Source organism: Alexandromys fortis, unplaced genomic scaffold, assembly GCF_014885135.2.
Source record: "Alexandromys fortis isolate MF-2015 unplaced genomic scaffold, M_Fortis_MF-2015_v1.1 scaffold_66, whole genome shotgun sequence".
Lineage (NCBI taxonomy): Eukaryota > Metazoa > Chordata > Mammalia > Rodentia > Cricetidae > Alexandromys > Alexandromys fortis.
In genome coordinates this window covers 5,279,484-5,307,440 of record NW_026067950.1, presented here as the reverse complement: position 1 = coordinate 5,307,440, position 27,957 = coordinate 5,279,484, and the positions used below count along the sequence as shown (strand labels likewise).

General features: G+C 44.1%; 1 protein-coding gene across 3 annotated transcripts; it reads left to right on the top strand.

The window, feature by feature from the left end:
- The first annotated feature begins 9 nt into the window (after nucleotides 1–9).
- Gpr180 (G protein-coupled receptor 180) lies at nucleotides 10–23,825 on the top strand. 3 transcript variants are annotated; one of them, XM_050150405.1, is made up of 9 exons: nucleotides 10–227; nucleotides 2,070–2,228; nucleotides 9,067–9,267; nucleotides 15,277–15,457; nucleotides 15,585–15,634; nucleotides 17,048–17,205; nucleotides 20,080–20,271; nucleotides 22,224–22,301; nucleotides 23,204–23,825. In XM_050150405.1, the coding sequence occupies exons 1-9, from the start codon at nucleotides 80–82 to the stop codon at nucleotides 23,360–23,362; spliced, it is 1,326 nt and encodes a 441-aa protein (XP_050006362.1). In that variant the 5' UTR covers nucleotides 10–79; the 3' UTR covers nucleotides 23,363–23,825. The 3 variants fall into 3 exon arrangements, with proteins under 3 accessions (XP_050006362.1, XP_050006363.1, XP_050006364.1); XM_050150406.1 differs by lacking the exon at nucleotides 2,070–2,228; XM_050150407.1 differs by lacking the exon at nucleotides 20,080–20,271.
- Nucleotides 23,826–27,957: the final 4,132 nt, after the last annotated feature.

Genomic DNA, 27,957 nt, shown 5'->3' with positions numbered 1-27,957 from the left:
CCCCGCCCCGCTCTCCGCCGCCGACGTGGGTTGAGGGCCCCAGGCGGTTGCCAGGCGCGCGAACGAGCGGGCTGCGGGCATGGGCGGCCTGCGGCTGCTGGCGCTAGCCCTTACGTGCAGCTGCTGGTGGCCGCAGGGCGGCCAGGCCAAGACCCTGCGGGGCAGCTTCAGCAGCGCCGCGGCCCGGGACGCCCGGGGCCAGAGCATCGGCCATTTCGAGTTCCACGGTAGGTCCCGGGCGGGCCGTGGGCTGGAGGCGCGCGGTCTCCCGCAGGCCCGGGGTCGGTAGGCGGCGGCCGCGGCGCCTCCCTCCCGCCACGTCGTCCCGGCCTCCCCTGGATCGCCGCGGCCGGGCGCCTTCACCAGGCCGCAGCCCAATGCACCTGAGAGCGGTTTCCATTTCCCCGACGCTCCCCGGTGCAAACGGGACCGTCCTGATGCATCTTCCCAGAGCTGTGCCCCCTGCTCCGCACTTGGCCTCACTGTGTGCATTTGGGCCCTGTGGTGGCGAGTGAATGTCAGCCCAGGACCCGAGCTTTCCGGTTGTTTGTAACACCGGTTGCAGGAAACGTACTTGGAGCGGATTTGGGATCTGTCATTGCCTCCCCTGTTTGGTTACCGTACTACCGTGCATTAGATTTACCCTGTGCCTAGAGTTCAGTTGGTGGAAATGCGTTTAAGTGTTGAGAAAGTTTCGTGATTGATATACTCTAGCCTGTCTGAAAGGGCTGCATTTTATTCTTACTTCCTGATATCCCCCAGGAAAAGCAATAACGCTTTCATTTGATGAATTTGCGATTCGTCCTATTGGTTTTGTCCCAATTTATTTCCTCTCATAGTTTAGTGTTTTCTTGGCACTTTAAATTTGACCCTACTGCATTAGACGTGAGTAATTTCCTTAATGAAGGTCGGCTCTTTGGCTTATTTGATCGAGTTGCAGCTGTGGCTGTCTGTGTACCTGCTTAGGGAGTCTCAGAAGAAGACAGTGGTATAGAAAGGAGAAGCTACATTGGCGTGGGAAGGATTGTCAAGTCCTGGAAATGTGCAGAGTTAATGGTGTAAAAGGATGCTTTAAAAAGACAAAAATTGAAGATTTTATAATATATGACTTTAAAAAAATACCAATTTTGCACAATCTGAATTTCCTTCCTGGGTGAAGGAAGAAGAGACCCCTGAATAAGCAGCTCCGCCGTGTTTCCGTCACAGTCTCAGCCCCTTACCTCCCGGTGGCAGTCCTCTGAGAACTGCCAGTGCTGGTCATCAAGGAACTGTGGGAGCTCGTGCCCCACAGAGGTACCCGTGACCCTGATCGTCATTACCTTGTGAACACGGAGGGAAACATGAAATCTAGGTTATCCAACACCCCGGGTGTCATTCGGGAAGGGTTCCCAGGATAGGGTTACATGCTGTTGCAGGGGTCTCCTGACAGATGGGGGAAGGGATAACCTGTGCACGGTTGGTCTCTCTCTTACGTACTGTGCACATAGATTCTCTTATGCGTAGTTCTTGCCATGTTTTGGTCGGTTGCAGTGTAACTGGGTAAAGCTGTGCCGAGACAGAACTGTAGCCTACGCTGAGACAGAACTCCTACCATTTAAAGGGCTAGTGGAGCTCTCGAGTCACCTGGTAAAACCTGATGCTGTGTACTCACTCACGGAAGAGGCTTGTTCTTCACGTACACGTTTTAACGTATTGAAAAGGTTTAACCAATAACTCAGTGACCAGAGAACTTAATTAAGACTAGGAAACTGTACAATGTTGAGAGGTCCACGGCTTCACCTCCTTACCAACCTCCATCCCCCTACAGGCAACTGCTTTCGATATTTCGAGAAGAGCTAATACCTATACTCCTCAAAGTGTTACACATGATAGAAACAGAAGGAGCATCGCCAACAATCTCTTTATAAGGCTACAGTTACCCTGATACCGAAACCACACAGAGACTCAACCAGGAACGAGAACCACAGACCACTCTCACTCATGAACATGGATGCAAAAATACTCAATAAAATACTGCTTTAGTCCTTTTCATGACTGAACTAGTTGATAATTTCTGTTTTCATGCCAAGGTGACCACGCTCTTCTGTGTGTCAGAATCAACAACATAGCGGTGGCCGTTGGGAAGGAAGCTAAACTCTACCTGTTCCAAGGCCAGGAGTGGCTAAAGCTGCAGGAGAGCAGCCCTGGGTACAGCTGTAGTGAGAGGCTCACCCGGGCCCAGGTGACAGGTGAGCACTGGGCCTTTGTCTTTGGCCATTAGATGTATTTTCTCCCCTTTCCTGTGGCCGTGTAGTACAATGTGGTGCGTGTCTGTCTTTACCAAGATGTCTATAAATTTGTGACGACATACAAGTGACTGACGATATTTTGGTTATTATGTTTTCGGCTGTGGTTTTCAAACGTTAACCATGTCTTTGTTGAAAGGATAGGATGCTTTTTTTCTCCTTTTATCATTCAAAAAGTTTTTAAATGTCCAAATAATTTATGAAGGAGTCTTCCCTTATGCTCTGTGGTGTATGTAGTTGGTGCCAATATCCAGACACATTTTTACCTGGTTGTAGTTTGCAGCGATGACACCGAACAGCTGCCACCTGCCAGCGCTGCACTGAACACCGAGTGTGCCATTTCATACGGCTTAGTCCGTGTTTGACAGCGTGCGAGAGAGACCAAGTTGTACGGTGGACCAGCAGTGCGTATTGTACCCCAGCACTAGGAACCGTAGGGTTTGCCCGGGAGCTGGTCTCTCGTCCCTCTCAGCCGTTTCTGCCGGAGTCCACAGTGTCTCATGATTAGGATGCTGGCTGTTGGGAGACAGAGGGGGGCTTTTGTAGTTTAGGAGTGAAGTACATATGCCATTCTACCCAGTATAGCCCTGAAATTAACTGGTTGTGGAAGGCATGGTTAAAGAATCTGTCTTAGTTTCTTTTCCATTGCTGTGATAAGACACTCTGACCAGGGTAACATATGAAAGAGTTTATGGTTTATGGCTTGAGAGGGTTAGAAACCCTGATGGCAGGCAGGCATGGCAGCAGGGAGCAGTATTAGCAGCCAGCACTCACCTCTTCATCCACAAGCTGCAGGCAGGACGTACTGGAATGGCACAAATCTTCTAAGACCTCAAAGACCTCCTAATCCTTCCCCAACAATCCTTCAGCCGGGGACCAAGTGTTCAAGTATATGAGTTCTCCTCCAAACCACTGTGGCGTCCATGAGCAAAAGAGCAGCCATCCTGCCCTTTGTCTCCTGTGTCTATAAGCATCCTCTCCTCGCTGAGCTGTGTGGGTTTCTCCTGGCTAGGCAGGTAGAGTGGTCCCGTTCTAAATATCCTCTCAGCCCTGAGATTCTGAACTTACCTGGAGATCTGTGTTAATCCCTGTCAGCCTTCCTTTCTGCCGCATTGCTCATCTCTGCATTTCACGTGTGTCTAGAAGCCCTCTTCCTTTGCTCTAGTTCCTCTGATGTTCAAACCGAGCTTCCCACCCAGCTTCCCATTCTGCTCTTCAGTGCTCCTTGTTTCTGGAAGCAGCGCGTCTGTCTCCTCCACCTCTTCACTCTCCTGATCTCCACAGCAGCGCTCCCATTTCCAGAAACCCACACTCTCACCCACACATACGTAATTAAAATTAATAAACCTAAAACAACATCCCATGAGATTTCAGTTACAGTAAGTGCCGTGACTATTGTTTACACAGTATACATGGAATGACAGCTTGTGAGACTGGGTGCTTAGTGAAATGTGTGTGTTAGAAGTGCCTGGAGAGGAGCAGCCCCAGAGCCTTGTGCCTGGCTAGCGGGAGAGGAGCAGGTTCAGAGCCTTGAGTTTGGCTGGTGGGAGAGGAGAAAGCCCAGCACCTCGTGCTTGGCTATCAAGAGGGGTAGTTTGCTAGTTGATGTTTGGTCTGGCGCTACAGAGACTTGTCCTTGTTTCACTGTAAACTTGTCAGCTGTTTAAAGCCTTGGGTTTTAGAGCTGTCACTTGGTTTTCTTACACCACGTGGTCCATACTGTACCATGTCTTATGTCCATTTACAGAAGCACCATTTCCTCCATCGCCAGAGTGCAAACCCACAACTGGAAATCACTGAGTGACCTGGGGAAACCTGTGCATAAAGCAAGCAGAGTGGACTGTGTTTAGGCCCTCCGTAAATGGAGACTTCCTCTGTCTGGTCTCTGGACTGGCTTCTCTCCACCCACAGGGTCACAGCTACTCAGTACCAGTTACAATTGTTGGGCCAACGTCTTAGACCTTTTACTGGCTAGCTCCAACTACAAATCAACCCCTTTCTATAGTTTATATTTACCATGAGTTTCTTGGCCTGTTACCTCACATCTTGCTTCTTGGGCAGCTGCCTGGCATCTCTCCAGCTCTGCCTACTCTCTCTATATCTCTGTTTGGATTTCCCACCTAGCTTTACTCTGCTAACCCATTAGCTGAAATAGCTTTATTCATCCACCAATAAAAGCAACACATGTACAGACGGACCTCCCACATCACCTGCTCACTCTGAAATGCTACAACTGCAATTACTACCTTTTGGGGAGTTTTCGATCAGGGTTTCTCTGTATAGCCCTAGCTGTTCTTGAACTCACTCGGTAGAGCAGGCTGGCCTCAAACTCAGAGATCCATCTGCTTCTGCTGGGATTAAAGGCGAGCACCACCACCTCCTGGCTTGGAATTCTCCTCTTAGCATGGAGGAAGATACAGCACTGGAGTCCCATGGAATCTGCTGTCTTTGTTGTAGTCGTGCATCTAATGTCCTCCCCTGTTCTCTAAGACAGGAATATTTTGGGGATTATGAAATGAAAGCCTGCAGGAGGGGCTGGAGAGTCGGCTCAGTGGTTAAGAGCACTTGCTGCTTTTGCAGAGGGCCTGAGCTCAGTCCATGACACCCCGCAAGTGTCGTGTCAGGGAATCTTATGGCATGTGAGTTCACCAAACACCTTCCATACACACACCAGTTAAAACAAAAGATAACAGAAAATAGCAGTTTTAGAGGAAATGGATATGATTTTGTTAAGCTTGGAGGCCTAAAATAAAGTACTAAAGAATATATGCTCATATGTATTACATAGTTTTATATTTTTTTTAACCTATGTATTTTGTATAAAATGTTTTGTCCTAATTTGCTTCTCTGTTGTAATTAGCTCTGTGACCAGACGTTCCTTGGGAGGAAAGGGTTTACTTCAGCTTACAGATAACAGTCAATCTTCAGGAGAAGGCAAGGCAGACTTGAAGCAGGGCAGGAGCTGAAGCTGGACCCTGGAGGAGTGCTGCTTGCTGGCTGGCTCCCTGTGGTTTCCTCAGTTTGCTTTCTCTCTCTCTCTCTCTCTCTCTCTCTCTCTCTCTCTCTCTCTCTCTCTCTTTCTTTTTTTATTTTTATTTATTTTTTTTCGGGACAGGGTTTCTCTGTGTAACAGTCCTAGCTGTCCTGGAACTAGTTCTTGTAGACCAGGCTGGTCTTGAAGTCACAGAATCCTCCTGTCTCTACCTCCCCAGTGCTAGGATTAAAGGCCTGCGCTCCCCACTCCCACCCCCCACCCCCAGTGTCAGTTTGCTTTCTTATGTGATGCCACCCAGCACCTGCTCGTGGAGCGCACCACCCACTGGGGCTGGGCCCTCTCTGCTCAGCCATCATTTAAGAAAGTGCCCACAGGCTTGCACACAGGGGCTGGGCCCTCTCCCCTCAACCATTGTTTAAGAAAGTGCCCACAGGCTTCGGGGGCCGCCGATTACCATCCAGCCATGGCCAAGTCCAAGAACCACACCACACACAACCAGTCCCGGAAATGGCACACAAATGGCATCAAGAAACCCCGGTCACAAAGATACGAATCTCTCAAGGGAGTTGACCCCAAGTTCCTGAGGAACGTGCTTTGCCAAGAAGCACAACAAGAAAGGCCTGAAGAAGATGCAGGCAAATAATGCAAAGGCTATGAGTGCACGCGGAGGCCATCAAGGCCCTGGTGAAGCCCCAGGTGGTGAAGCCCAAGGTGCCAAAGGGCCCCAGCTGCAAACTCACCTGTCTGGCTTTAATTGCTCACCCCAAGCTTGGGAAGCGGATTAGAAGCTACTTGGCCAGGTGTCCGAAAAACAAAGGGTTAGTTAGGCTCCAAAAAACAAAGCCCAAGATTCAAGCCAAGGTAGAGGCCTCAGCTTCAGCTCAGGCTCCCAAAGGTGCCCAGGCCCCTGTGAAGGCCCCATAAAAAAGGTCTCAGTCTGCCAATGTGAAGACAGATGGACTGGTGTGAACACCTACAGTATTTGCAGATGTTCAGGACCTTATGCTGTTTTTACAAATAAACTTGAGGCAAGTTCTGTTAAAAGAAAAAGAAAAAGAAAGTGCCTACAGACTTGCACACAGGCCTATCTGTTGGAGGTAATTTCTGAACCTAGGCTCGCTCCCCTTTTCAAGATGATTCTGACTTGTGTTGAGTCGACAAACCAGCTGGTGTGTGTGTGTGAGTATGTTTTAGTAATTTCATCATTTTTCTTTTTAAAAAAATCTTAACCTTAAAATCTGTTTAATCGTTTAAATCACTAATGGTCATATTTACAGTGTATTGCTTCTGAGGAGCCTTAGTGAGAAAAGCACATTCATTATTTCATGACACTGTAATAGGGCCACGTACATAATAATCCATGGAACGAGTACATGTGCAGAGCGGTAATGTGATTTTTACAGAATAACAACCGTAATAAGCTTGTTACTTTTGCCCTGCCCTTATGTAAAGCCTTACTTCTGGTCCACACTGAAAATGAGATCCATCTGAACTCTCTGTGCTGAGTGCTGCTAATAGAGACCTGGAACTGAGCTCAGGGTGGCTGTGAGCACTGTGTGGTGGATGCTGGGAACTGAGCCCCGGTCCTCTGCAGGTGCAGCAGTGTTCTTAACCACTGAGCTATGGCTCCATCCCCAGCGGGAAAGACTTTCCTCGTGTGTGTGTGTGTGTGTGTGTGTGTGTGTGTGTGTGTGTGTGTTGTAGAGCTATTGGGTATTGGTGCAAGGTTACGTGAACTGCCACTAAGTTATGCCTCCAGTCCAGGCATTTTTATATACTAGAAACTACTGTCCGCTTTAATTAAAAGCAAGCACATAAGACATTTAAAGACACTAAAAATTAGTATAAATTTCTCTTAAAAAACTAACGTATGCCAAATAGTTTGTTGTCAGAATGATACAATATTACATAGAGAATAATTTGCTGTCTTATATAGCTCACACACATGATCCATTTCATGTGTTTGGTATTCTGTAGAAACCATTTTAGGCATTGGTGTTTCACTATACATTGAGGTTAGCGGTATTCGTTTCTTTTTATAGTGATTGGACAATTAGCCAGCCGTTCAACACTTCTTCAGTGATTCACATTTGTTAATATGTGAGATACTAATTACACTCTTATGGAACACACCTGCTATGTGGTAGTCTTTCGTCTCAGACAGAATAACAGCATTGCTAAGAGACTTGCTGCCAGAAGACAGTGAGACAGAAACCAAATCCAGTGTTCCTTTTGGAAGCAGCGCAGTGTCTCCATTTATGTAAGTCTGTACAATTTAAAAAAGAAGCCATCTCACAGTTCTGTGCCATGTCATCGTGAGACAGTCTAGATGCTAAGATGGCAACCTCTGTTTTGTAAAGACAAGCCCACATTTGAGCAACCTCATTTGAGCCATGTGTTGATGTCATGGTAAAGTCTTACGAAGCACCTTTGGGTAGTTAACATAGACCAAACTCTTAGCCACGATTTTTCAAGATTCTCTCAAGACAGGGTTTCCTGCAACTAACTCTGTAGACTAGGCTGGCCTCGAGCTTAGAGCTCCACCTATCTCTGCCTCCCAAACGCTGGAATTAGTGTGTGTGTGTGTGTGTGTGTGTGTGTGTGTGTGTGTGTGTAGCTGAGAGGGATTCAGGTTCCCAGCTGTCCATTTTCTCCTAGTTGAGGAGACAGTCTCACCAAAGCTAGAGCGGGGCTGGCAGGGTTGACATGTAGTTAGCCCTACATACGTGACAAACACCGTTCTAGAAGGTTCACAGAAGCTGGTCTTCACATCTGTTATTTACTGTGGGTCTTACCTTTATTTTGTACACACAAGAATTCAGGTGGCAGACTTGTCTCAGTTTGTCTTAGTGCTGGTGTTTCACATCACAGTTCATCTCTGAGGAAAGTCAGGTCAGGAGCTCAGACAGGGCGGGACCCTGGAGCGTGGAGCTGATGCAGAGACCGTGGAGGAGTGCAGCTTGGACTGCTCCTCATGGCTTCCTCAGCCTGCTTTCTTACGGAACTCTGGACCACCAACCCAAGGATCGCACCACACACCAGACGCTGGGCCCTCCCCCACCAATCACTAATTAGGAAACTTTCTTACAGCCAGATCTTACGGAGGTATTTTCTCAACTGAGGTTCCCTCCTTTGAGATAACTAGTCTGTATGAAGTTGACATAGAACTGTCCTGCACAACACCGAGGCCAGGTTCTGGTGCAGACCTCTGCCCAGGTTCGTGAATTTGTCCTGCTGTATCTGACTCCGGTGGGCACCTCTGGCCCAGTGTTGCTGTGTCTCTTTCACTACTAACACCTTGTGAAGAGAAAGACCAACTAGAAGAAACCTTGTTAGCAGGATCGTTTTTGGACATGAGGGCTTTTCCCTAGGTAAAGCTTCCATTTTACATTTAAACTAAGGGAGTTACTTCCACAGATGTGGCTGCGGCTGCTGCGTGCTGTGACGACGTGGTTAAAACGATTGTTTGGTTTGTATTTGACCACATAATATAACTCTTAAATGTTACTAACCCACTGACAACTTTGTAAGTATTTATTAAAAATTCAGTTTCAGTGAAACTATTTCTCTTTTGTGGTACGTTATTGATACTTTCATAGTGATTTCATTGCTTAAATTGATCATTTTAGTCTGCTTTATAGTGTGTATGCTTTATTCTAATATTACACCAGGGCTTGAATTTTTGAGGCAAAAAACCCCCCAAAACAGATTTTAAACTCAAATTAATTCTATTACTAAAACATTGAAAGCGTTGCTTTGAAAGGTACTGTTTTCTTTCTCTCTAAGTGACCATGAACCAGACAGAACATAACCTGACAGTGTCCCAGCTCCCGGCTCCCCAGACGTGGCATGTGTTTTATGCAGACAAGTATACCTGCAGAGATGACGTGGAGAGTCCCCAGGTGGAGGATATCCCGTTTGAAATGGTGTTACTAAACCCGGATGCCGAAGGAAATCCATTCGATCATTTCAGTGCTAGAGAATCTGGTAAGATGTGTGTTTGAATATATCCTAAATACACGAGAGGTTGTGCACGCGTATCTTCATTTTACTGTCGTAGAGTATTAAAAATGAAAAGCAGCTGAAGTTTAAAAAGCAGAGTGCTGAATTTTATATATCTTGGCTTTAGTATTTTAAAGACAGAAAATAAAACAAGTTATAAAATATTAACAGGTAGCTGTATATACAGATAATAGAGTTGTATCATTTCTAGTTTCCTTTATACATTTTAAATTTCGTTTTTAGGTTTGGCATTGTTTTTATATGAAATGTTAATGAACTCAACAATCCACATGGAGGTATAAACTAAACTACTTTGTAGAAATCTCCCTTCCATTAGATTTGAACAGGCTCAGACCTTGCTTCTCTGGGTTCTTACATTATAATGGTCAAGTCTGTGGTGTTTTCTGGAATCAGATTTATTCAATACAAGTCTTCATTAAGATTTTGGGTCACTGTGCCTTACCCTACTGAAGTGAGATTCTGGCCACATAGAGATGATTGGCATGACATGATACATGTGCTCTCACGTGACCGGTTTGTCAGGTAACATGCTGGAGTAAGCATCTGTGTAATCCATCCAGGAAGGAAAAGGGTTGGGGTTCGCTCCATCACGAGTCAGTAAAGAAACTGCTGTTGGACCTTGTTTGCCGTAAAGCAGTTGAACAAGAGTAAGGCCACATTAGACATAATTGATTAAGTTCACTGTGTAACTTTGCCAACATCAGGAAAACAAATCCAAGCGTGTAATAGGGGGTCACATGGAGTGTGAGAGGAAGAACAGTCAAGTGTTAGAGTGACAGTGGGGCGCCAGCTGTCTTAGACTGAAGCCTTCAAACAGCACTCTGTAAAGGAGATACAGCCATTGAGAAGGTTTGTGAGGACAGATGACACCATAGGCTGTAGACGTGACTGGTAGTCAGACTGCCGTGTCTGATCCTTGTCAGCAACGCCAGTGGCTGTTCTCAGTGCTGTAAGATGGCATCAGTGAAACCCAAGTCCATGGATAGCACTGGGCAGGTGTCTGGACTAATGGCCCTCATGTGGTTTGGGGAACCCAGCCTCCATTATTTCCCTGACAGTTATTTTAGGACTGCTCAGGGCTTATGAGGAAGTAACACCCTGCGAGGCCACAGGCCCTCTCCCTGCTGCCTGTCTGCAGATACCAGACCTGCAGCTCTCTGGAACCTGATAGACCTTGTTTTCCTCGTCCTGGCTTCTAGTTCAGTTGTGGTTTTTTTCTTTTCTTGTCCCTAATTTGGCATCTGAACTTCAACCCCACAGCATAAAGTAATCCCATTTGCTGTGCTGGGCCTCTAAATGCCAGTGAGTCATTCTTGCCCCGACTTTCTCTGAACTTGCCCACACCTCTGGTGGTTTTCTGGCACCCAGGGTTACTGCTAGCTTTTCTTTAGAATTTACACAAATAACTCTAATCCATTTGCCAGTCCTAGGCTTGCTGGCCCCCTTTGCCTGTCTTCGTGACTGATTTGAGTATCCAAAAGTTTATTCTAAAATGGGAAAGTTACCCAGGTCATGCCCTAACAGTATGTGATCAGTTATGATCTGTGTAGAGCCAGCCAGCAAGACTGTTTATTTAACAGTCAGAAGAGCCCACAGGTGCCCTGGATTCTTTTGACAACTTAAATTATTGAAAACCAGTCTGTGGTTGGCTTACTTTCTGAACGGTTTATTACTTTATTGACTAAAATGCACAAAAGCTCTTGTGAGGAGGTCTGTATTGAAGTTAAAGCTGGTGCTTCTTAACCCATCGCTATACATCTGGAGAAGATGTATACACCTAGAGAAGCCTTTTTGTTGTTAGTTTACGTGTTCAAACAATAAAATATTGAGAGGCAAAGGCAGGCCTGGCCTACAGAGTGAGTTCCTGGGCAACCAGAGCTATTGTAGTAAGACCCAGTCTCTAACAAAGCAAAAAATAAAATAAAAAATAAATTCACTTCTCCCATGACTCAGACTTGTTTTGGGTAGTGGGCCAGGCGTTGAATCAGAGCTCTGAAGTTGTTTCTCATGTGCGAACCACTGTTGAAGAGAGCTGTGTCCCACATCCTGTGGGAAGTGTGTCGGCTTCATGGCAGAGCTCCCGAGGGTCCTTCCTCTTGTGTAGACTCAGATTAGAATTTGTTTCCGGGGAACAGTCTCCAGTTCTTTGAGAAACCTGTTCATTTGTCTAATTATATCCTCTGCGGAAGAAAATTTGATTTTCTGTTTTTTCCTGAGAATTGACCCTAGCTGAAAGGTTGAAGGTAAGCAACCTGCTATAAACGACACAGAATCAATACTGCGTGCTATTCTCCCTAAACTTTATAGCCTGCTTTTTTTCTTTCGGTCCAGCTAATGCATTCTAGACTTTGATTAATCCCTGATTTGCAGTAAACCTAATTTTACAAAACCAACGGAGGCAAATCTGATGTCAGTTAATAAACTAGTAAGTAGGAATATAAGACTTCTCAGGTAGGAATACTGAAATCACTCCTTTAAAAGATTAATCATGAATCTGAGAGGGGCAGGTGGGAGGAGTTAGAGGAGGAAGGGAGTGGAAATGATATAAATATATTATTCATGAAATTCTCAAAACAAATGTAAAAAGTTAAAAGATAATAAACTATATTTTCTGCTCTTGTTTGAAGTACCTAGACTCTTGAGAGCATGTTGCCTAAAGCAGACAGCTAGTTTTTATTGAAATAACATATTTCTAGATTTCAGCAGACATATTTATGTCTTTCTGTTTTCCCTTTTCCCCTATATGTTCTAAAGATAAGTGGACCGCCACTTAACTCTAGTAAAATGTTGCAGCTGTGGGGCTTAACGCATGTGATGTAGCTAGTAAAGATACTAGGTATTTTAAGAAAAAGGTCAGGTGGCGGTGCACACCTTTAATCCCAGGACTCAGAAGGCAGAGACAGGCGGATCTCTGAGTTTAAGACCAGCCTGGTCTACCGAGCTAGTTCCAGGGTAGCCAGGGATACAGAAGAAACCCTGTCTCAAGAAAACCTAAAAAAAAAAAAAAAAAAAAAAAAAAAATGGAGGGAAGGAAGGAAAGGAGAGAGAGAGAGAGCACGCGCCTTTGTAAGTCTTTGGTCTGACCAGGTTCACACATCTTCCCTGTGTCGGCACCAACAGTTTGCATGTTGGAAATCGTCAGATAGTTTTGGAATCTTGGTTGGTTTTGAGACGTGTGGTGGAATTGCTGGGCTCGGAGGCAGGATGGAGCCCCCACTGCTCCTTCTCTCACCTCTTTTGCTTTCCAGTTGCTCACTTGAAGCTCAGGCTGCTGGATGCCGTTTATCCGGTCTCCCTGCTCAGTCTCTTGAAGGCTTCCTTACGGCTTGCTTTATGATCTCCACGTTTCCTCCTAAGTGCTCACCATCTGCTGGTGCTCGTCTGAGTTTTCCTAGTTACCCACCTGCTTTAAAATTAGATTTTAATTCCAGGGTGAACAACACAAATTGCTTTCTTGTGACTGCTAGAGGCAAAACAGAAGTAAATTGGTAGCTGCAGAGAAGACAGTCTTAGAGCTGATCTGCTAGCCTGGAGTAAGTCCTTAAGGGTGTGTGGGCGACAAGGTGAGACTCACTTAGTGAAGATTTAGTTAACAAGAGTCAGTGTCTTAGTTTAGTTAGTTTAATATATTCATCCAATCAGATGTTTTTCTTTGTTCTTTATAAGCTTATCCTTTTCTGGGAACTATATTTACCACGGAATAAAGTGCCTTTGTCCTTAAGTTATTTTGATTTCTCAGTAAATGGTCCCAGTTTTCTTGTGGTGCTGGATCTGCTGCAGAGGGCAGCAGCTCCTGAGCCTGGGATGGGCACTTCACAAAGGGTTACAGCTGAAGAAAACTTAGTGGGTGCTTTGTACACTTTGTGTAATTCTTTAACGCAAAGAAGGAAAACTAAAAACGAAGATCAATACCTGGGCTAGTGTAAGGAATTTTATTGGCCCACAGCTTTTATTGTGTTGGTCGACTGTATTTTCTGCCTTTTTCCAGTGCTCTAGTAATCTAAGGATTACGGTGCCGTTGTTCTGAAGTGCAGTCTCTTTCTATGAATGGAGCGTTCAAATAGTTTTTAAAACTGTTCCACTTCTAGCAGTTGATGATTCTTCTGCCGTCTTCTCAACACTGAGTGGCTATCATCTGTGTAGAGCAGGAGAGACACCCAGTGGTGGAAGATCTTCTTGCTCCTCTGGCTCCCTTGCTGATGGCCCCACAGTGATGGAGTTTAAGCAGTTTGTTTGCTGGTTTTACTGGGATGTGTCTCCTGGTTAGCTTTCTAAATATATTTTTTAAAAATAATAAAAGTACTTTCTTTTTTCCTCATTATTTGGTGTTTAACCTAAGTGGGAAGCTAGCACAATCTCAGGCTTCTTATTGAAATGGGAACAACTGCAAGTCCGTCCACAGACTCAGCAGAGAACAACCTCTGTGTGCAGCCAGTATTGCACACCGGATTCGGTGGAATGGGAAAGCCCTGCTCTTAGGGAGCACTGTAGTTTAACTCAGCGCAGCTGACCTCCGTGTCAGCAGATTCCACATCTGCGTGTGCAGTCAGCCACAGATAAGCAGTATCATGTGAAAATTTGTCTATTCTGAAAATACGCTAGCCTTCTTCTCTCCAGCGTCCCCTAAACAATGTGACATGATGCCTCTTTATCTAGTGCTTACGTCACACGATAATCCAGAGGTGATTTAAAGTATAGCAGGGTATGCATTTTATTTAAGGGGCTTGAGGAGCCATGGGTTTTAATGTCTGAGAAATTCTAGGGACCAGTCCCCCTTGGATTGAAAAAGAAGACTGTAAATGAATCCCTTAAATTTAAAACCACAAAATTCCGTCTTCTAATTTCCCACTTGGAATTGTTGTGCCCAGATTACGACCCCCAGAGAGAGACCACCAGAGAGGCCCAGACTGTAATAAGCAAGGTTTAATTAGTATAATATGAACTAGTTCGGAACCCCCGTCTCCCAACACCTTGTTGCAGCGAGGTAGAGAGAGGAGTTGTATCTCCTTTGTGGGGTAAGCTTTTAAAGGTGTAACTACAAAGAGGCTTTTTGAAGCTGTTTGGCACAGGTGCAAGAACTTTTGCGCCCCCCCCCCCCATCCTGCTAAGTCAGCTTTCTCCTTGTTTTCTTCATCACCAGGTGGCTGGCTGGGCTAAGTGACCTTGTGTGTGTGTGGGGGGGGGGGGAGGAAAGCGCTGCTAGCCTGTGTTTCTAATTGTAAAATATTTTGCTAGGAAATTCTCGTCCCTTTGGGAATAAGGGTGAGGGTCTCACAGGAATGGTGGCCGTTTGTTGTCGTAGCTCTGCTTCAGGATCTGATTGCCAGAGGGTTTCCTCCTCGGCAGTAGCTATAGGAAGTGCCAGAGAAGAGGGCTCTGGACATAGATGTCTTAAAGCTCTGCCCCAGTGAAAATGGAAGGTAATAGAACATTCCCAAACTGTGCTTCACATGGCTATTATCAGAGTCACTGTAGGGTTTTGCAAACCAGGATGCCTGGCTTCATCCTCAGTTTCGGGTGATAGATCAGAATTGGGACCCAAGAATTTGCAACACAAGTTCTGTGTTGATTTTGATGGATCAGGGACCACACTTGGAAAAGCATAGTCGAGGTCTGTTAAGCTACTGGAGACAACAAATGTTTTGAAGTTCTCAGGAAAGACGCACACTTGGAGCTTACAAACTGTATCTAGGTGAACACTGAAGTAACACTGGCATTGTCAGACGAAACAGAGTTCAGGTTTTCAGTGAGTCGCCATCCTGAGCGACTGCTGTTCCACAGACTGACTTTAATCAGCTTGTTTTACGTTGTCTTCTTATAGTTAAAGCTTGGTCTTTCCGTCTTTCTTCCTTACAGAAGTGAGTGCTTTGACTGCGGTTTCAGGACAAGCACTAGAGGTCACTTGACAAGATGTAAAAGCTGTCTAGTGCTGCCCTGTGTTCCTGAAGCAAACTCCCTCTCTTCTCTTCGCAGGGTTGCATGAGTTCTTTTTCCTCCTCGTCCTGGCGTACTTCGTGACGGCTTGCGTTTATGCTCAGTCACTGTGGCAGGCTCTTAAGAAAGGAGGACCCATGCACGTGATCCTCAAGGTCCTGACAACAGCACTGCTGTTACAGGCGGCTTCAGCCTTAGCCAATTACATGCACTTCTCCAGGTAACCACTGTGTTCATCACTACAGCTAATCAGTCCCAATCAGTCCAAGGCATTATGCTTGCTTTGATTATGAATCACATCTGTAATTTAGATTAATCTCTCAACGCTCTCTTCTTCAATTCCTCAGGTACTCCAAAGATGGAATCGGGCTGCCTCTAATGGGAAGTTTGGCAGAAGGTGAGAATCCATCTGAGCACATTTTCAAAGATAAACTTGCCATCTTCTTTTCTTCTAGAGAGAGAGAGAGGACAAAAAAACTTTACTTTCAGCTAGCGGGGTAGCTAAGTAGTAGAGTACTTGTCCAGCATTGAAGGAGGCCCTGGGTCTGATCTCCAGCACTGTAAGATGGTGGTGGGCGAAATAATTCTTTTTGCTGTGTGTATTTTTCCTACTTGCGGTCAGTCAGAGCTGAGCTGAACTAGAACAGGACTGTAGATTTAGCTCTCAGATCTTTGATCTTACAAGTACGTCATGTGTCTAGCTTAACTCCTCACGTCTGTTATTCACATGTACTTCCTCAGTTTATTCTCAGTGAAAAGTAGATGCGCATTGCTCAGATGCACAGTGAGCACGTGCAGGTCACTCCACTAGCGAGCTGAAGGGCCCAGTTTCAGTCCCAAGTTTTCCAATCCCATAGGTGATTCTGTGAAATCACTGGGTACCCAACTTTTTCTTTCCGCTTCAGTTCTGGTAATTCTAAGACTTTTTGCCTGTGAAGCAAGCATTCTGTCGCTGAACTCTGTCCCTAGGTATTTGACAGTGGGGTTCACTTTGTGACTGTCTTTGAGCTTACAATGTAGCCTAGCTGCCCCCAGACTCGGAGTCCTGGCCGTCTCCCATGTCCTAGGATTCAGTGTGCACCAGCATGCTCTGTGCAGTGCTTGTCGGACAGTAGTGAACTGATGTGGCTAAGTGTTGGCAATTCTTTCAGCAAAAGAGTTGGCTAGTTCCCTGGTTCAATTCAGGAGAGCAGAGCTCTTATGTGATAAAGATATAAATATGTATACATTTATATTGTACAAATATATACTTATAAATGCTTTATAAATATATCTATTTGTATATAAAACAGGTAGCTTCCCCTGCAGTACAAGTGCTGGCCACCTGGGGGCACATGGCACTAGTTCGTGAAGCTCTGCATCTGTCTGTAGGACTCTGACGTGAGGGATGCTGCGGCTATGGAATCTTATACTCCCATCTTATAGTTTATCCATCAAACGCCGTTAGCACCTCAGAAAGGATGCTAATATCATCTACATTGTAGAAATTACATTTAAATTTTATCTCTTTTGTCAGAATTGTACACAACAATAAAAGCTTTAAAGAGAAGACCAGCTTTAAGGTTAGACGAATATAGGCAGAATATAGCCATGTATATACTTTTTAAAAACGGTAGTACTTCCCTGCTTTTATAACTAATTACAAATTTTATGCCAAATATTGAGTGTGTTAGAACTATTATATATTAATATCTCTTACTGAATTTTCTAGTTTTTGTGGTTTGAAAAGGGAAATTCTCATCTCAATATAAAATGTGCCAGATTCTGTGAATTTGAAACTTTATTGATTTTGGTTTTCATTTTTCTCCAGTTTTTGACATTGCCTCCCAAATCCAGATGCTCTACCTGCTTCTGAGCCTGTGCATGGGGTGGACCATAGTCAGGATGAAGAAGTCTCAAAGCAGGCCACTCCAGTGGGACTCTACCCCTGCGTCCACAGGCATCGCCGTGTTCATTGTCATAACCCAGGTGAGAGCTGGCCCTGCAGAAACCACACCTGACCATGTATGTCTTGCTGCAGGACAGAAACAGGGAATTTAAGAAATGCTCACAAAATGATGAAATGCCCTCACAAATCTCCTGGGTGCTAGTGTGTATACACAGCAGGGACTGGCTTACTAAAAATACATTTCTTACTTTTTCTGTTTTCTTAAATATTAAAAAAAAAAAACAACTCACATTTCTTGGTGCTGGAGAGGTAGCTCAGCAGTTAAGAGTAGGGTGGCTGCTCTTCCGGAGGACCCAGGGACAATTTCCAGCATCCACATGATGGTTCACAGCCGCTTTCAGAGGCTCAGACACCCTTTTCTGACCTCTGCAGGCAAAAAAAAAAAAACATATACATGAAATAAATTAAAAATAAACAAACTTGTAAAAAAATCATGTACATTCTCATTTCTCAAATCACAGCTCTCTTAAAAGCCAGGTTCTAAATGATCATGTCTTTGTAATTTTAATCCATTGTCACAGACAAGTAGCTGACTGATAATTAAGGTTGCCATTGCACTGGACCGGGACACTGAAAGAACTGAAGCCTGTTTTAGACATAACTGCTCTGCAGCACCAGCCACCAATGCCAGTGATACCAGCAGTCTATCAGTACATAAGCGCATACGTGTGTGACCAGCAGTCTATTAGTAATAAGTACATACGTGTGTGACCAGCAGTCTATTAGTAATAAGTGCATACGTGTGTGACCAGCAGTCTATCAGTACATAAGTTCATATGTGTGTGACCAGCAGTCTATCAGTAATAAGTACATACGTGTGTGACCAGCAGTCTATTAGTAATAAGTACATACGTGTGTGACCAGCAGTCTATCAGTACATAAGTGCATACGTGTGTGACCAGCAGTCTATCAGTACATAAGCGCATACGTGTGTGACCAGCAGTCTATCAGTACATAAGCGCATACGTGTGTGACCAGCAGTCTATCAGTACATAAGCACATACGTGTGTGACCAGCAGTCTATCAGTAATAAGTACATACGTGTGTTATTAATAGGCTGACGGCATGTTAGCACTTGAATATGTAAACACAGAATTCAAATATGGAAAACCAACTGACAGGAAATGGTGGTTCTATAATCATACTTCTTTGTTGTAAAAGTCAAGTTTAGAAGTGTAGTTTAAGAAAACAGATAGATAGAGTTTGGTGTAAAGAGAATAGGGTAAGGGAAGAAGAATAAAAGTATGTGTGTATCTGTATGTGTGAGTGCATGAGCGTGTGTGCATGCACATGTGTCTGCACATGCATGCATATTTGTGGGGGAAGCGTGGGAGGGTACATGAATGTGTCTGCGTGCATGTGCGTGTGCGCACACACATGTCTGCATGTGCAATTTAGAAATATAGTAAAGAATATGAAGACACGAATGAAAATAGTAAAACGGAGAAATATATAGGATAGTGTCAGGAGGGAATTTCTGTGAGTACTGAAAATTCGCCCGCATTTAATTTCCAACTGTTTAAAATACCCTGACCTCAAAAAGTAGGAGTAAGACAAAAGACTGCATTAATATGATACAAGGAAAATAACGTGCCAATTGAAAATCGCGGGCTTCAATCATAGTTAAACATGCTGTTGCTAGAACAAAATAAGTTACACTGGAGTAAGTTAAACTGGAGTAGCTGTGTACAGATGGAAGAGGAGGCTGCCCACAATCCCTTACGGCCAGGGAACTGGAGTAGCTGGGGGGGGGGGTTGGGGGGGCTGTCCATGACCCGTCACGGCCAGGGAACTGGATTTGTGTTTAGAGCTGGGCCTCATTATGTAGACCTGGCAGGTCTAAAATTCACAGGAATCGCCTGCACCTCCCTAGTGCTGGGATTGACTGCATGAGCCACCATGCCCTGCCCAAGAATTGTATTTAATACTGACTTTTATTTACCAAAGGTGTTTGGAAGTGACTAATGACTCATTTTTAAGCTGAACTTCCATAGGAAGCCCAAAAAGTATTTGATGGTAAGAAAGATTACAGTAATTTAAGTGCTTGGTGTTTAGTTGGGACAGAGGAGCATGGGTAGCAATGAACGGAACAGCAGAAAGAAAGCTGTGTCCCAGTAACAAGATGACAGCGAAGGTCAGCAGGAGAGTGAGGTGTGTGGCAGGGCCCGGGCTAGCACCAGATGGAACAGATGTGCGTGCAGGCCGACAGCAACAACCTGCACCCAGTCCTCAGTACCGCACAGCAATAGACCAACCCACACACATGGTGTGGTACAGGCACGCACCTTCACATATATAATAATGGTAAAATAAAATCTAAGTAAATAAACAAAAATATCTTCTTTTACGTAGGGAAGTTGCCAGAAAGAGTGGCGTTTGACAATTTGGACTTGGCACGTTCTGTTAGAAAAGGTTGTGAGCTATCTGAAAGTAGTCTTAAATTGGGCATGGCGAGGCATGCCCATATTGCCAGATCTCAGGAGGTAGAGACATGAGATTGCTGGAAGATGGAGGCCAGCTGGGTCTTCATCATGAGTTTTGGACCAGCCAGCGATACACATCAAGACTCTGAAAAAAAAAAAAAAACAGGCAAGTTAGCCTTGAGATAGGAGAACTGGGGTAGAAGGAGGTGGGTTTAGAAGGAAGTTCCCGTCCTTCCCCTTGTCCGTCTCATGATGGCGGTAGGAGCTGACGTGTCACTTGCTGGAAGCCCCAGGATCCTGCGAACAGGAAAGGACTGCACTAGTAGCTGACAGCCTTGGCGACTGACAGACCTTGCATCCCTCAGGAAGGTTTTTCTCACATGGACAGGATGCTCACAAGACTTGAGAATGTGTTTTGTTGTGGATACGTGTATATATATTTTTTTCTCTAACTGTTGTTGTTATCCACAGAGCGTTTTGCTACTTTGGGAGCAGTTTGAAGACACTGGTCACCATAGCTCACATTCCCACCACAGCTTGGCTGGGGTCCTGCTCATCATCTTAAGGGTTTGCCTGGCACTGTCACTGGGCTGTGGACTCTACCAGATCATCACCATGGAGAGGAGCACGCTCAAGAGAGAGTTCTACATCACATTCGCCAAAGTATGCTTCCGAGTGTCCAGTCCCTCTGCTGCCAGTGTCCAGAGCACTGCTCTAAGCCTTCTGTCGCTCAGCTAATCTTCACGCATGCATGACCTGGTTACGTTCCCATTTTACAGAACCCGGAACAGTATTTTCCATGTAATCTTTGAATGGCCCATTGGCCTACATCTTGGTTTTCCTTTTCAATAGTGAGTTTTCTTCTCGTCTGTGGGAATTGAAAAACGTGCTTTTAGCAGCTGTTCCCTGTCTGAGGCACCCCTCTTGGAGCTCCAGTGTTCTGTAACAAGCTGTGAGGAGCTGTCCTTCCGTACAGGAGGATGCATGCAGCCTGGAGGCTGGTGCATGTACTGCGTGGCTGTCCCATCCCATCCTCCTGCGTCCATTATCTGCATCCGTGTGCCTGAGAACCAGAGAGCAGACTGGATTCGTTCTGTGCCCATCCAATCAAGATGCTTTCGAGTAGCACAGAGTGACCTCTCTCTTCTTAGGTCTCATCGCTTTCTCCTAGAAGCCATACCACTGGTCCTACATTTCTTTGTTGGAGGAGGCTGCCTGTTTGTCCAGCTGCTCAGAACCGAAATAATCACACAGAAACTATTGAATAAATCACTGCATGGCATATTAGCTCTAGCTTCTTATTGGCTAACTCTTACATATTAATTTAACCTATTTCTATTAATTTGTATATTGCCACGTGGCTGTGGCTTACCAGCTAAATTTCTGACCAGCATCTGTCTCTGACTCCACCCCTCTTTCTCCCAGCATTCAGCCTAGCTTCCCCCCCTCCACCTAAATTCTGCCTTGCTATAGGTCCAAAGCAGTTTCTTTATTCATTAACCAATAAAAACAACACACAGACAGAAGGACCTCCCACGTCATTTCTCTGCCAGAGTTTACATGCCTTTCCCTCTCTTTCCTAAGAGAAGTAATGTACTAGGCACTGTCTTTCCTGTGCCTCAATCTTTGAAGTGCCTCTAGCATTATGAACTTGTTTCAGATTTAATTTTGAAAAAGAGATACATTGTGACAGTTCATGAGAAACTAGAGAACAATATTTGGAAAACATAATGTAGAATTTCCTGTTTTCGCTCACCCTGTTGCCTCTCCTCTGTAGTACCATTCTGTCAATCAGAGCAATCGCTGGGAATCGTCATGGGTATTGTTACGGAATTCATTGAGTATGGACATGTGAATATGACTTCATGGCTTCATGGCTTTTTGCAGAAATATTATACATTTGTGCCTCACTTTTTCAGTGACTAATTGCTGCCTATAGCACAGCATTGGTAGTGTATATTATATGTATGTAACACTATAAATGTAATGTTGTAAGTACTCTAAAAGTTACCAATTTGGTCAGAGAAAGGAGTATTAATGTTATAGCAAAATGCATCTGTTTCTACATTTTATCTCAAGTTTACTCTGAAGTTCAGTTGAGGCCAGCCAGGACCTACGTGTGAAGAGAGTGTTAAGATTTTATTTTTATTTTTTGAATATGTGTGTTTTGCCCTTGTATGTATGTGTGTGTGTGTCTGTCTCTCTGACTCCACCCCTCTTTCACACACACACACATACACACACACACACACATATCACATCAGCTATCAGATCCCCGGAACTAGAGTTACAGACAGTTGTGAGCTGCTGTGTGGGTGCTGGGGACTAACCCTGGGTCCTCTGCAAGAGCAGCAAGTGCTCTTAACTGAGCAGTTTTATTTGCTGAGCCATCTCTCTACTCTAGGTCCTAAATATTAATAACTTTTTTGATTTTTGATTCCTGATCTCAGTCTGTAGCCCAGGCTACCCTCCAGCTGCAGTGCTCCTGCTGTGGGGTTTCCCGACCCTGAGAAGACTGCATGTATTCTACCATGGCATGTGTGTTGGTTTTGTTTTTAATCTGATGCATTTCAAGTAAAGACAGCAGATCTTACTGGTTTGTCGATCTCTTCTAGGGCTGTATCCTGTGGTTCCTATGCCAGCCAGTGCTTGCCTGCATTGCTGTCATTTTTAACGACTACCAAAGAGATAAGGTGATGTTTTCAGATCTCTCTTTAGAGCGTGTTAAAGCAGGAGATGCCTAGTTAGCCATTCACAAGTTTCTTGAGTTCTTTAAACTCAAAAGAAAATATTAAAACTAGTGAGTACATAAGTAAGAAGTTAATAAACATTAAAAAATAATTTAAAAGTTAGTTCATAAGCAAAACGGTAGAAATCGTGTTTTTGTTGGTCTTGTTTGCTTTTGAAACAGGATCAGACTATATAGCCCTGGGCCTCAGGCTGGAATTGGTCCTGCTGTTTCTGCTTTCCGGGTGTTGGGATTAAAAGCACAAGCTACCACACCCATCCTAGATAGGAGTAGCTGTCATGGGTGATAGCTTATTTCAGAATCTTGTTTTATAAATTAAATTAGGAGGACATGTAATGCATCTTTTTTAAAAAAGAGATGATTAAAATTGCTCACTGTGTACTGCCAACAGCCAAAATAGACAGAAAATGGCATTGCTCTAACAGACTACAGAGTAGAGTACCTGCCTGCCCTCAGCGTTTCAGCAGGAGCTCTGCCTAGTGTTTACAAGTGTGAGTAGCGCGCCTACGGCAGCAGAGCTGTGGCTGAGGCAGGAAGATGCCGTACTGATGTTACTAAAATGGCCGAGTCCTGAGATTTGTAGCATGTACACCCTGGGGAGACAAGGGACTTCTCCATCTACTGTAGTAGTAAACTAAAGGTCAGAGAACTTTACCCTTGAGCAGTCCCACGCCTGAAGGTGGCCTGCTTTCTGTGGGAGGTGCTTCATGAGATGCACCCGTGGCAAAGGTGAAGGATGCTGGACTGGGTAGAGAATGCAGAGGAGGACGCATGGTAAGTTAAATGTAACTTACCTTTTCTCTTCCTGCACACAGTGAAACATTCCCGTTCTTTTCTTCTTTCCAGGTTGTTACAATAGGTGTTATCCTTTGCCAGTCTGTCTCCATGGTTATTCTCTACAGACTCTTCCTGTCGCACAGTCTGTACTGGGAGGTTTCCTCACTCTCCTCAGTAACACTACCACTGACCATTTCATCTGGACACAAAAGTCGCCCTCATTTCTGATACTTGATTCTTGTTAGAACAAGAAGTGACGTGGACAAGTGCAGTAAGGCTCCAGATGCGGTAACATCCCTTCATGCCTTTGCCAAGAGAGACAGACGGAGATAGCAAAACATGCTATCTACACAGCTGCATTCCAGCAGTTCTGTACTCAGACAATAAACTCTGGAGAGAGGATCTTGTTCCCAGGTGACTGCAGCACTTTTGCCCAGGAGGTCAGCGTGAAAGAGAGGACGTGAATGGGTGTGGTCGGGTGCTCACACTCAGGTCTAATGGTCTCAAACAGTGTTCACTCACACAATCACGCTTGTGCAGAGCCAACTACTCCAGGTATGACGTCAGAGTGGGACGCTGATTTTAAAACTACTTTTTATGCTTTAAAGAACGTGCATTTCATATTGTAATTTAAAGGAATTGGAAGTGAAATTACTCCAGAAAATAAATAGAAAGTGTGTTAACAGTTAAATGAATCAGCTTCTGTTTAATCATGGGTAGAGTTATTCTGCAATTTTTGCTTGTGTTGTTGGCCCTAGTTCAGGCTTTTTCTTGGTAGGAAAGGATTTTGGAAAATCTTAGATACATTACATTGGCTGTACGAACAGAGGTTTTAAATCTGAGCACTTGGGTAAAGGAACAAGCAGTTTTTTGTGTTTAAAAAGAAAGAAGGAAAAAGTAGTATATTATATAGCACTAAAATTTTAATCCTGAAGTAATTCATTTCTCTTACATTAAATCCTCAATTATAATTAAGCTGTATACACAGATTAAATTAACAGAGGCATTTCACATAAATATTGGTTTCAGTAATCAACTACCCATGAATTCCTGCCCAAGGATACTTAATCAGGATTATATTTTCGGTGAATAATTGAAAAACAAAATGCTCACTGGATTTGTTATAATCCATGTTGGCACTGGATTGTAAGTAGTGCCATCTTGAATCCTTTGTAATAAAGCTGAGTGTGTGTGTGTGTGTGTGTGTGTGTGTGTGTGTGTGTTTTGTTGTCCCCAGATTGTCTGTAGTTTTCTAAAAAGTGCCCAGTTAAAGAACTGCTGTGGTTGTCTGTCCTCTGCTGTGGTTGTCTGTCTGTCCTCTGCTGTGGTTGTCTGTCTGTCCTCTGCTGTGGTTGTCTGTCCTCTCTCTAAAATAAGAATCCTGATTAGTAGTTACTGATTGACAGGTACTCAGTTAGTATTTGTCAAGTTAATTGACCTTTTGTTTACCTCTGGCTATCTTTAAATATTTTTATCTGCTTACCATGTTTTTAAGCAGGAAATGGTGCAATAGTCTGATCATTGAGCTTTTAATGAAAGACTCCAGGTAATGTAGCATAATTAAAAAGTATCTGTGTTTTTGTCTTTATTTTTCCCTTGCATATGGTGTCATTGAAAATGAAAATATTTTGCTGCATTTGAAAGGTAAAATATATCTGCAGCTAGCAAATCTACAAAGTAGTAGAGTCCAGCCCGTGACTAGCGAGGCCTCCTGCAGCACGTGAGCTGCAGGGCAATACAGAAGTGTAAGGTTCTCAGAGAGCTGGGCCAGCAGGTTGACCGCACACAGGACATGGACCAACGTGCCTGCATTTGCAAAGCTTTTAATAGGGTTTTTGTTTGTTTTTAATATATCCAGTTGCTGATAATTTATATTTTACTGTTAAGAGCTGTTACTAAGTCAAGAAAAATAGTTGTTAATGAATGTGTGGACCTATCCGTTACCTAACAGACTCAAAGACAAAGGTTCCTCATGTCATAATGGTGCCTGTTTTTTTTCTTTTTTCTTTCTTTGTTTCTTCCTTTCTTTCTTTCTTTTTTTTTTTTTTTGTTGTTGTTGTTGTTTTGTTTTGTTTTTCGAGATTGGGTTTCTCTGTGTAGCCCCGGCTGTCCTGAAACTCACTCTGTAGACCAGGCCGAACTCATACTCAGAGCTCTGCCTGCCTCTGCCTCTGCCTCCCAGTGCTGCCTGCGCCACCACCTCCCGGCTGGCTTTGTTTTCTTAACCACTCTGTCATAGCAGGATGAACCATCCCTGCCCCACCTTGTTTTCTCCTGTCAGACAGACAATGCCTTTTAAGTTATGGGTTTTTTTTTTAATAGTCTTGGACACCCCCATCCTGTTAAGAAACACTGTTTTCTTTCTTTGAGAAAATAGGAAATGTTCGATTTTATTGACATGTATAATAATGTAAACACCAACTATAATCAGATGTTTTAATTCAGTGTGAGTAAACCAGGACCCATTTAACTGAGTAGGAATAAATAAATGTTTCTTTGGAGCCCACCAGACCTTTTTATTTATTTACTTTTTTTATTTTACTTTCATGATTTATTGAGCATGTTTATTAGGTTTTATGTTTTTAATTTGAATCTGTGTGTGTGGAGGCCGGAAGAGGGAGCCTCATCCCCTGAGTTGGAGTTACAGGCATTGGAGGGCCTCGAGCTGTGGGTGTCAGGATCCCAGCCCCCTGAGAGCAGCAAGCTGCTGAGCCATCTTCCCAGCCCCCAGTGTGTCGTTTTTCACTAGGTTGAATGAATGTTTGTAGTTAGGCGTGGCTGGTGCTTTCACGATTGCCCTGCAGTTGTGCTCAGATCGGAAATGAACTTCAGTAGCTCTGAACACATAGACCACTCGTGCCTGAACCAGTTTACAGCGGACAGGGAGAGTTCGTCCGGGGCTTGATCTCGAATGAAGGAATCTATATCTGACAAAAATATACACAAGTCCAAGGTCAATACTGGTGAGACCGACCCTGTGTGTGAGCAGAACATGATCCCTTTGCCATGTTTCCCTTGGGAGAATGCAGCTGTTTGTGACACATGCTTACACCTAGCTCCGTGGTCGCAAATCTCAGAGGATTTAGGTTTCGATTTGAGATGATAGGATTGTTACAAACAGCCAAGCAGCTGCAGGCTTTCTGAAAAGAGGTTTACCACCTTTAAACCCAGCTTGGATTCGTGAACTAAGACCAACCTGACAGGCTTTGCTGTGACGTTGGCAAACCAGTGTGGATGCCCACAGTTTGCATCCTGCGGTCATCTCTCAGTGCCTCCTCCTTCCACATCTGGTCACTGTCCTCACAGCTCTGTGTCAATATACTGACATTTTGACCAGTGCAATAAGAAATGAGAAGGAACTAGAAAAGGATACAAATATGAAAGGAAAAAATCAAATTATTCTTTTTGGCAGATGATGTTTAAAACACAAGAGACCTTAAAGATCACACACACACTCTCTCTCTCTCTCTCTCTCTCTCTCTCTCTCTCTCTCTCTCTCTCTCTCTCTCTCACGTACATGTGTGCTCACAGAGAGAGAGCCCTTGCTCTATAGTTTCAGCAATAAAGCAAGATAAAGATACCTTGAAATAAACTTAACCAATGAATTCAAAGACCTTTATAATGAAACTTAAAACTCGGGAAAGGAAACAAAGACGTTAGGAGATAGACCTCCCAGAGACCCATGGCTTAGAAGAACTAATAATATAAAAACAAATATTCCCAGAACAACATTTGGATAAAAGCATAAAATCAGCATATTCAGTTCAATTCTTATCAGAATTCCAATGCCTTTCTTTGTGCATTTTTTTTAATCTAAAAATCTCATGGAAGTTTAAAAGACCCAGATAACCACAGAAATCCTGAGCAAAGAGTAATACTGAAAGGATCACCAAGCACAATTTTAAGTTATACTGCCAAGTCATAGTAGCAAGAACAGCATGCTACTAACAGAGCAGAAGTATTAGCCTAAATATAAGCTCACACAGCCACATTTTTATGAGATGCAAAAAAAATATACACATTAAAGAAAAGGTACTGTCTTCAACAAGTGGTGGTGGAAAACTAGATATCCACACATGAAGTGATATAACTGGATCCCTGTATCACACCCTGTACCAAAAACCAAACAAACAAAAACCAAAGCCATCACTGACAGGATTGAAGCCCTTACTGGTCACCTAAGCTGAAGCTACTGGAGGCGAAGGAAGGAAGAACACTTCTCAGTAGGATTCCAGTCACTCAGGAGACAACGCCCATAACTGACAGATGATGCTGTGGGTGTTGGGGGTAACAACCTCCAGATACCCAAAGGAAATGGCATTACTAGGAAGTGTGGCTTTGCTGGAGGAAGTGTCACTGTGGAGGCCAGCTTTGGGATCTCACATATACCCACGCCACGCTCAGGGATTCAGTTCACTTCCTGCTGCCTGTCTGTTGGTGTAGGATTCAGCTCCAGCACCATGTCTGCTTGTCTGCCACCATGTTTCCCTCCATGACGGTATTGGTTAAAATCCTGGAACTGTAAGCCACCCCAATTAAATTTTTTCCTTTATAAGAATTGCCATGTTCATGGTGTCTTTTCACAGCAGTAGATAGCATGTCTAAGACACATACTTATGAACACTAAACTGCTGCACAGCAGAAGGAAATTGTTAGTTGAGTGAAGGGACACCCTACACTCTACAGAGTGGGAGAAAGCTTCGCCAGTTGTACGTCTGGTTGATTAAAATCCAATGTATATAAAGAACTCATATTAAACAAAAAATCATAAAACGGAGTAAAGAGCTGTAGAGTTCTCAAAAGAAGAAATATAAATTGCCAAT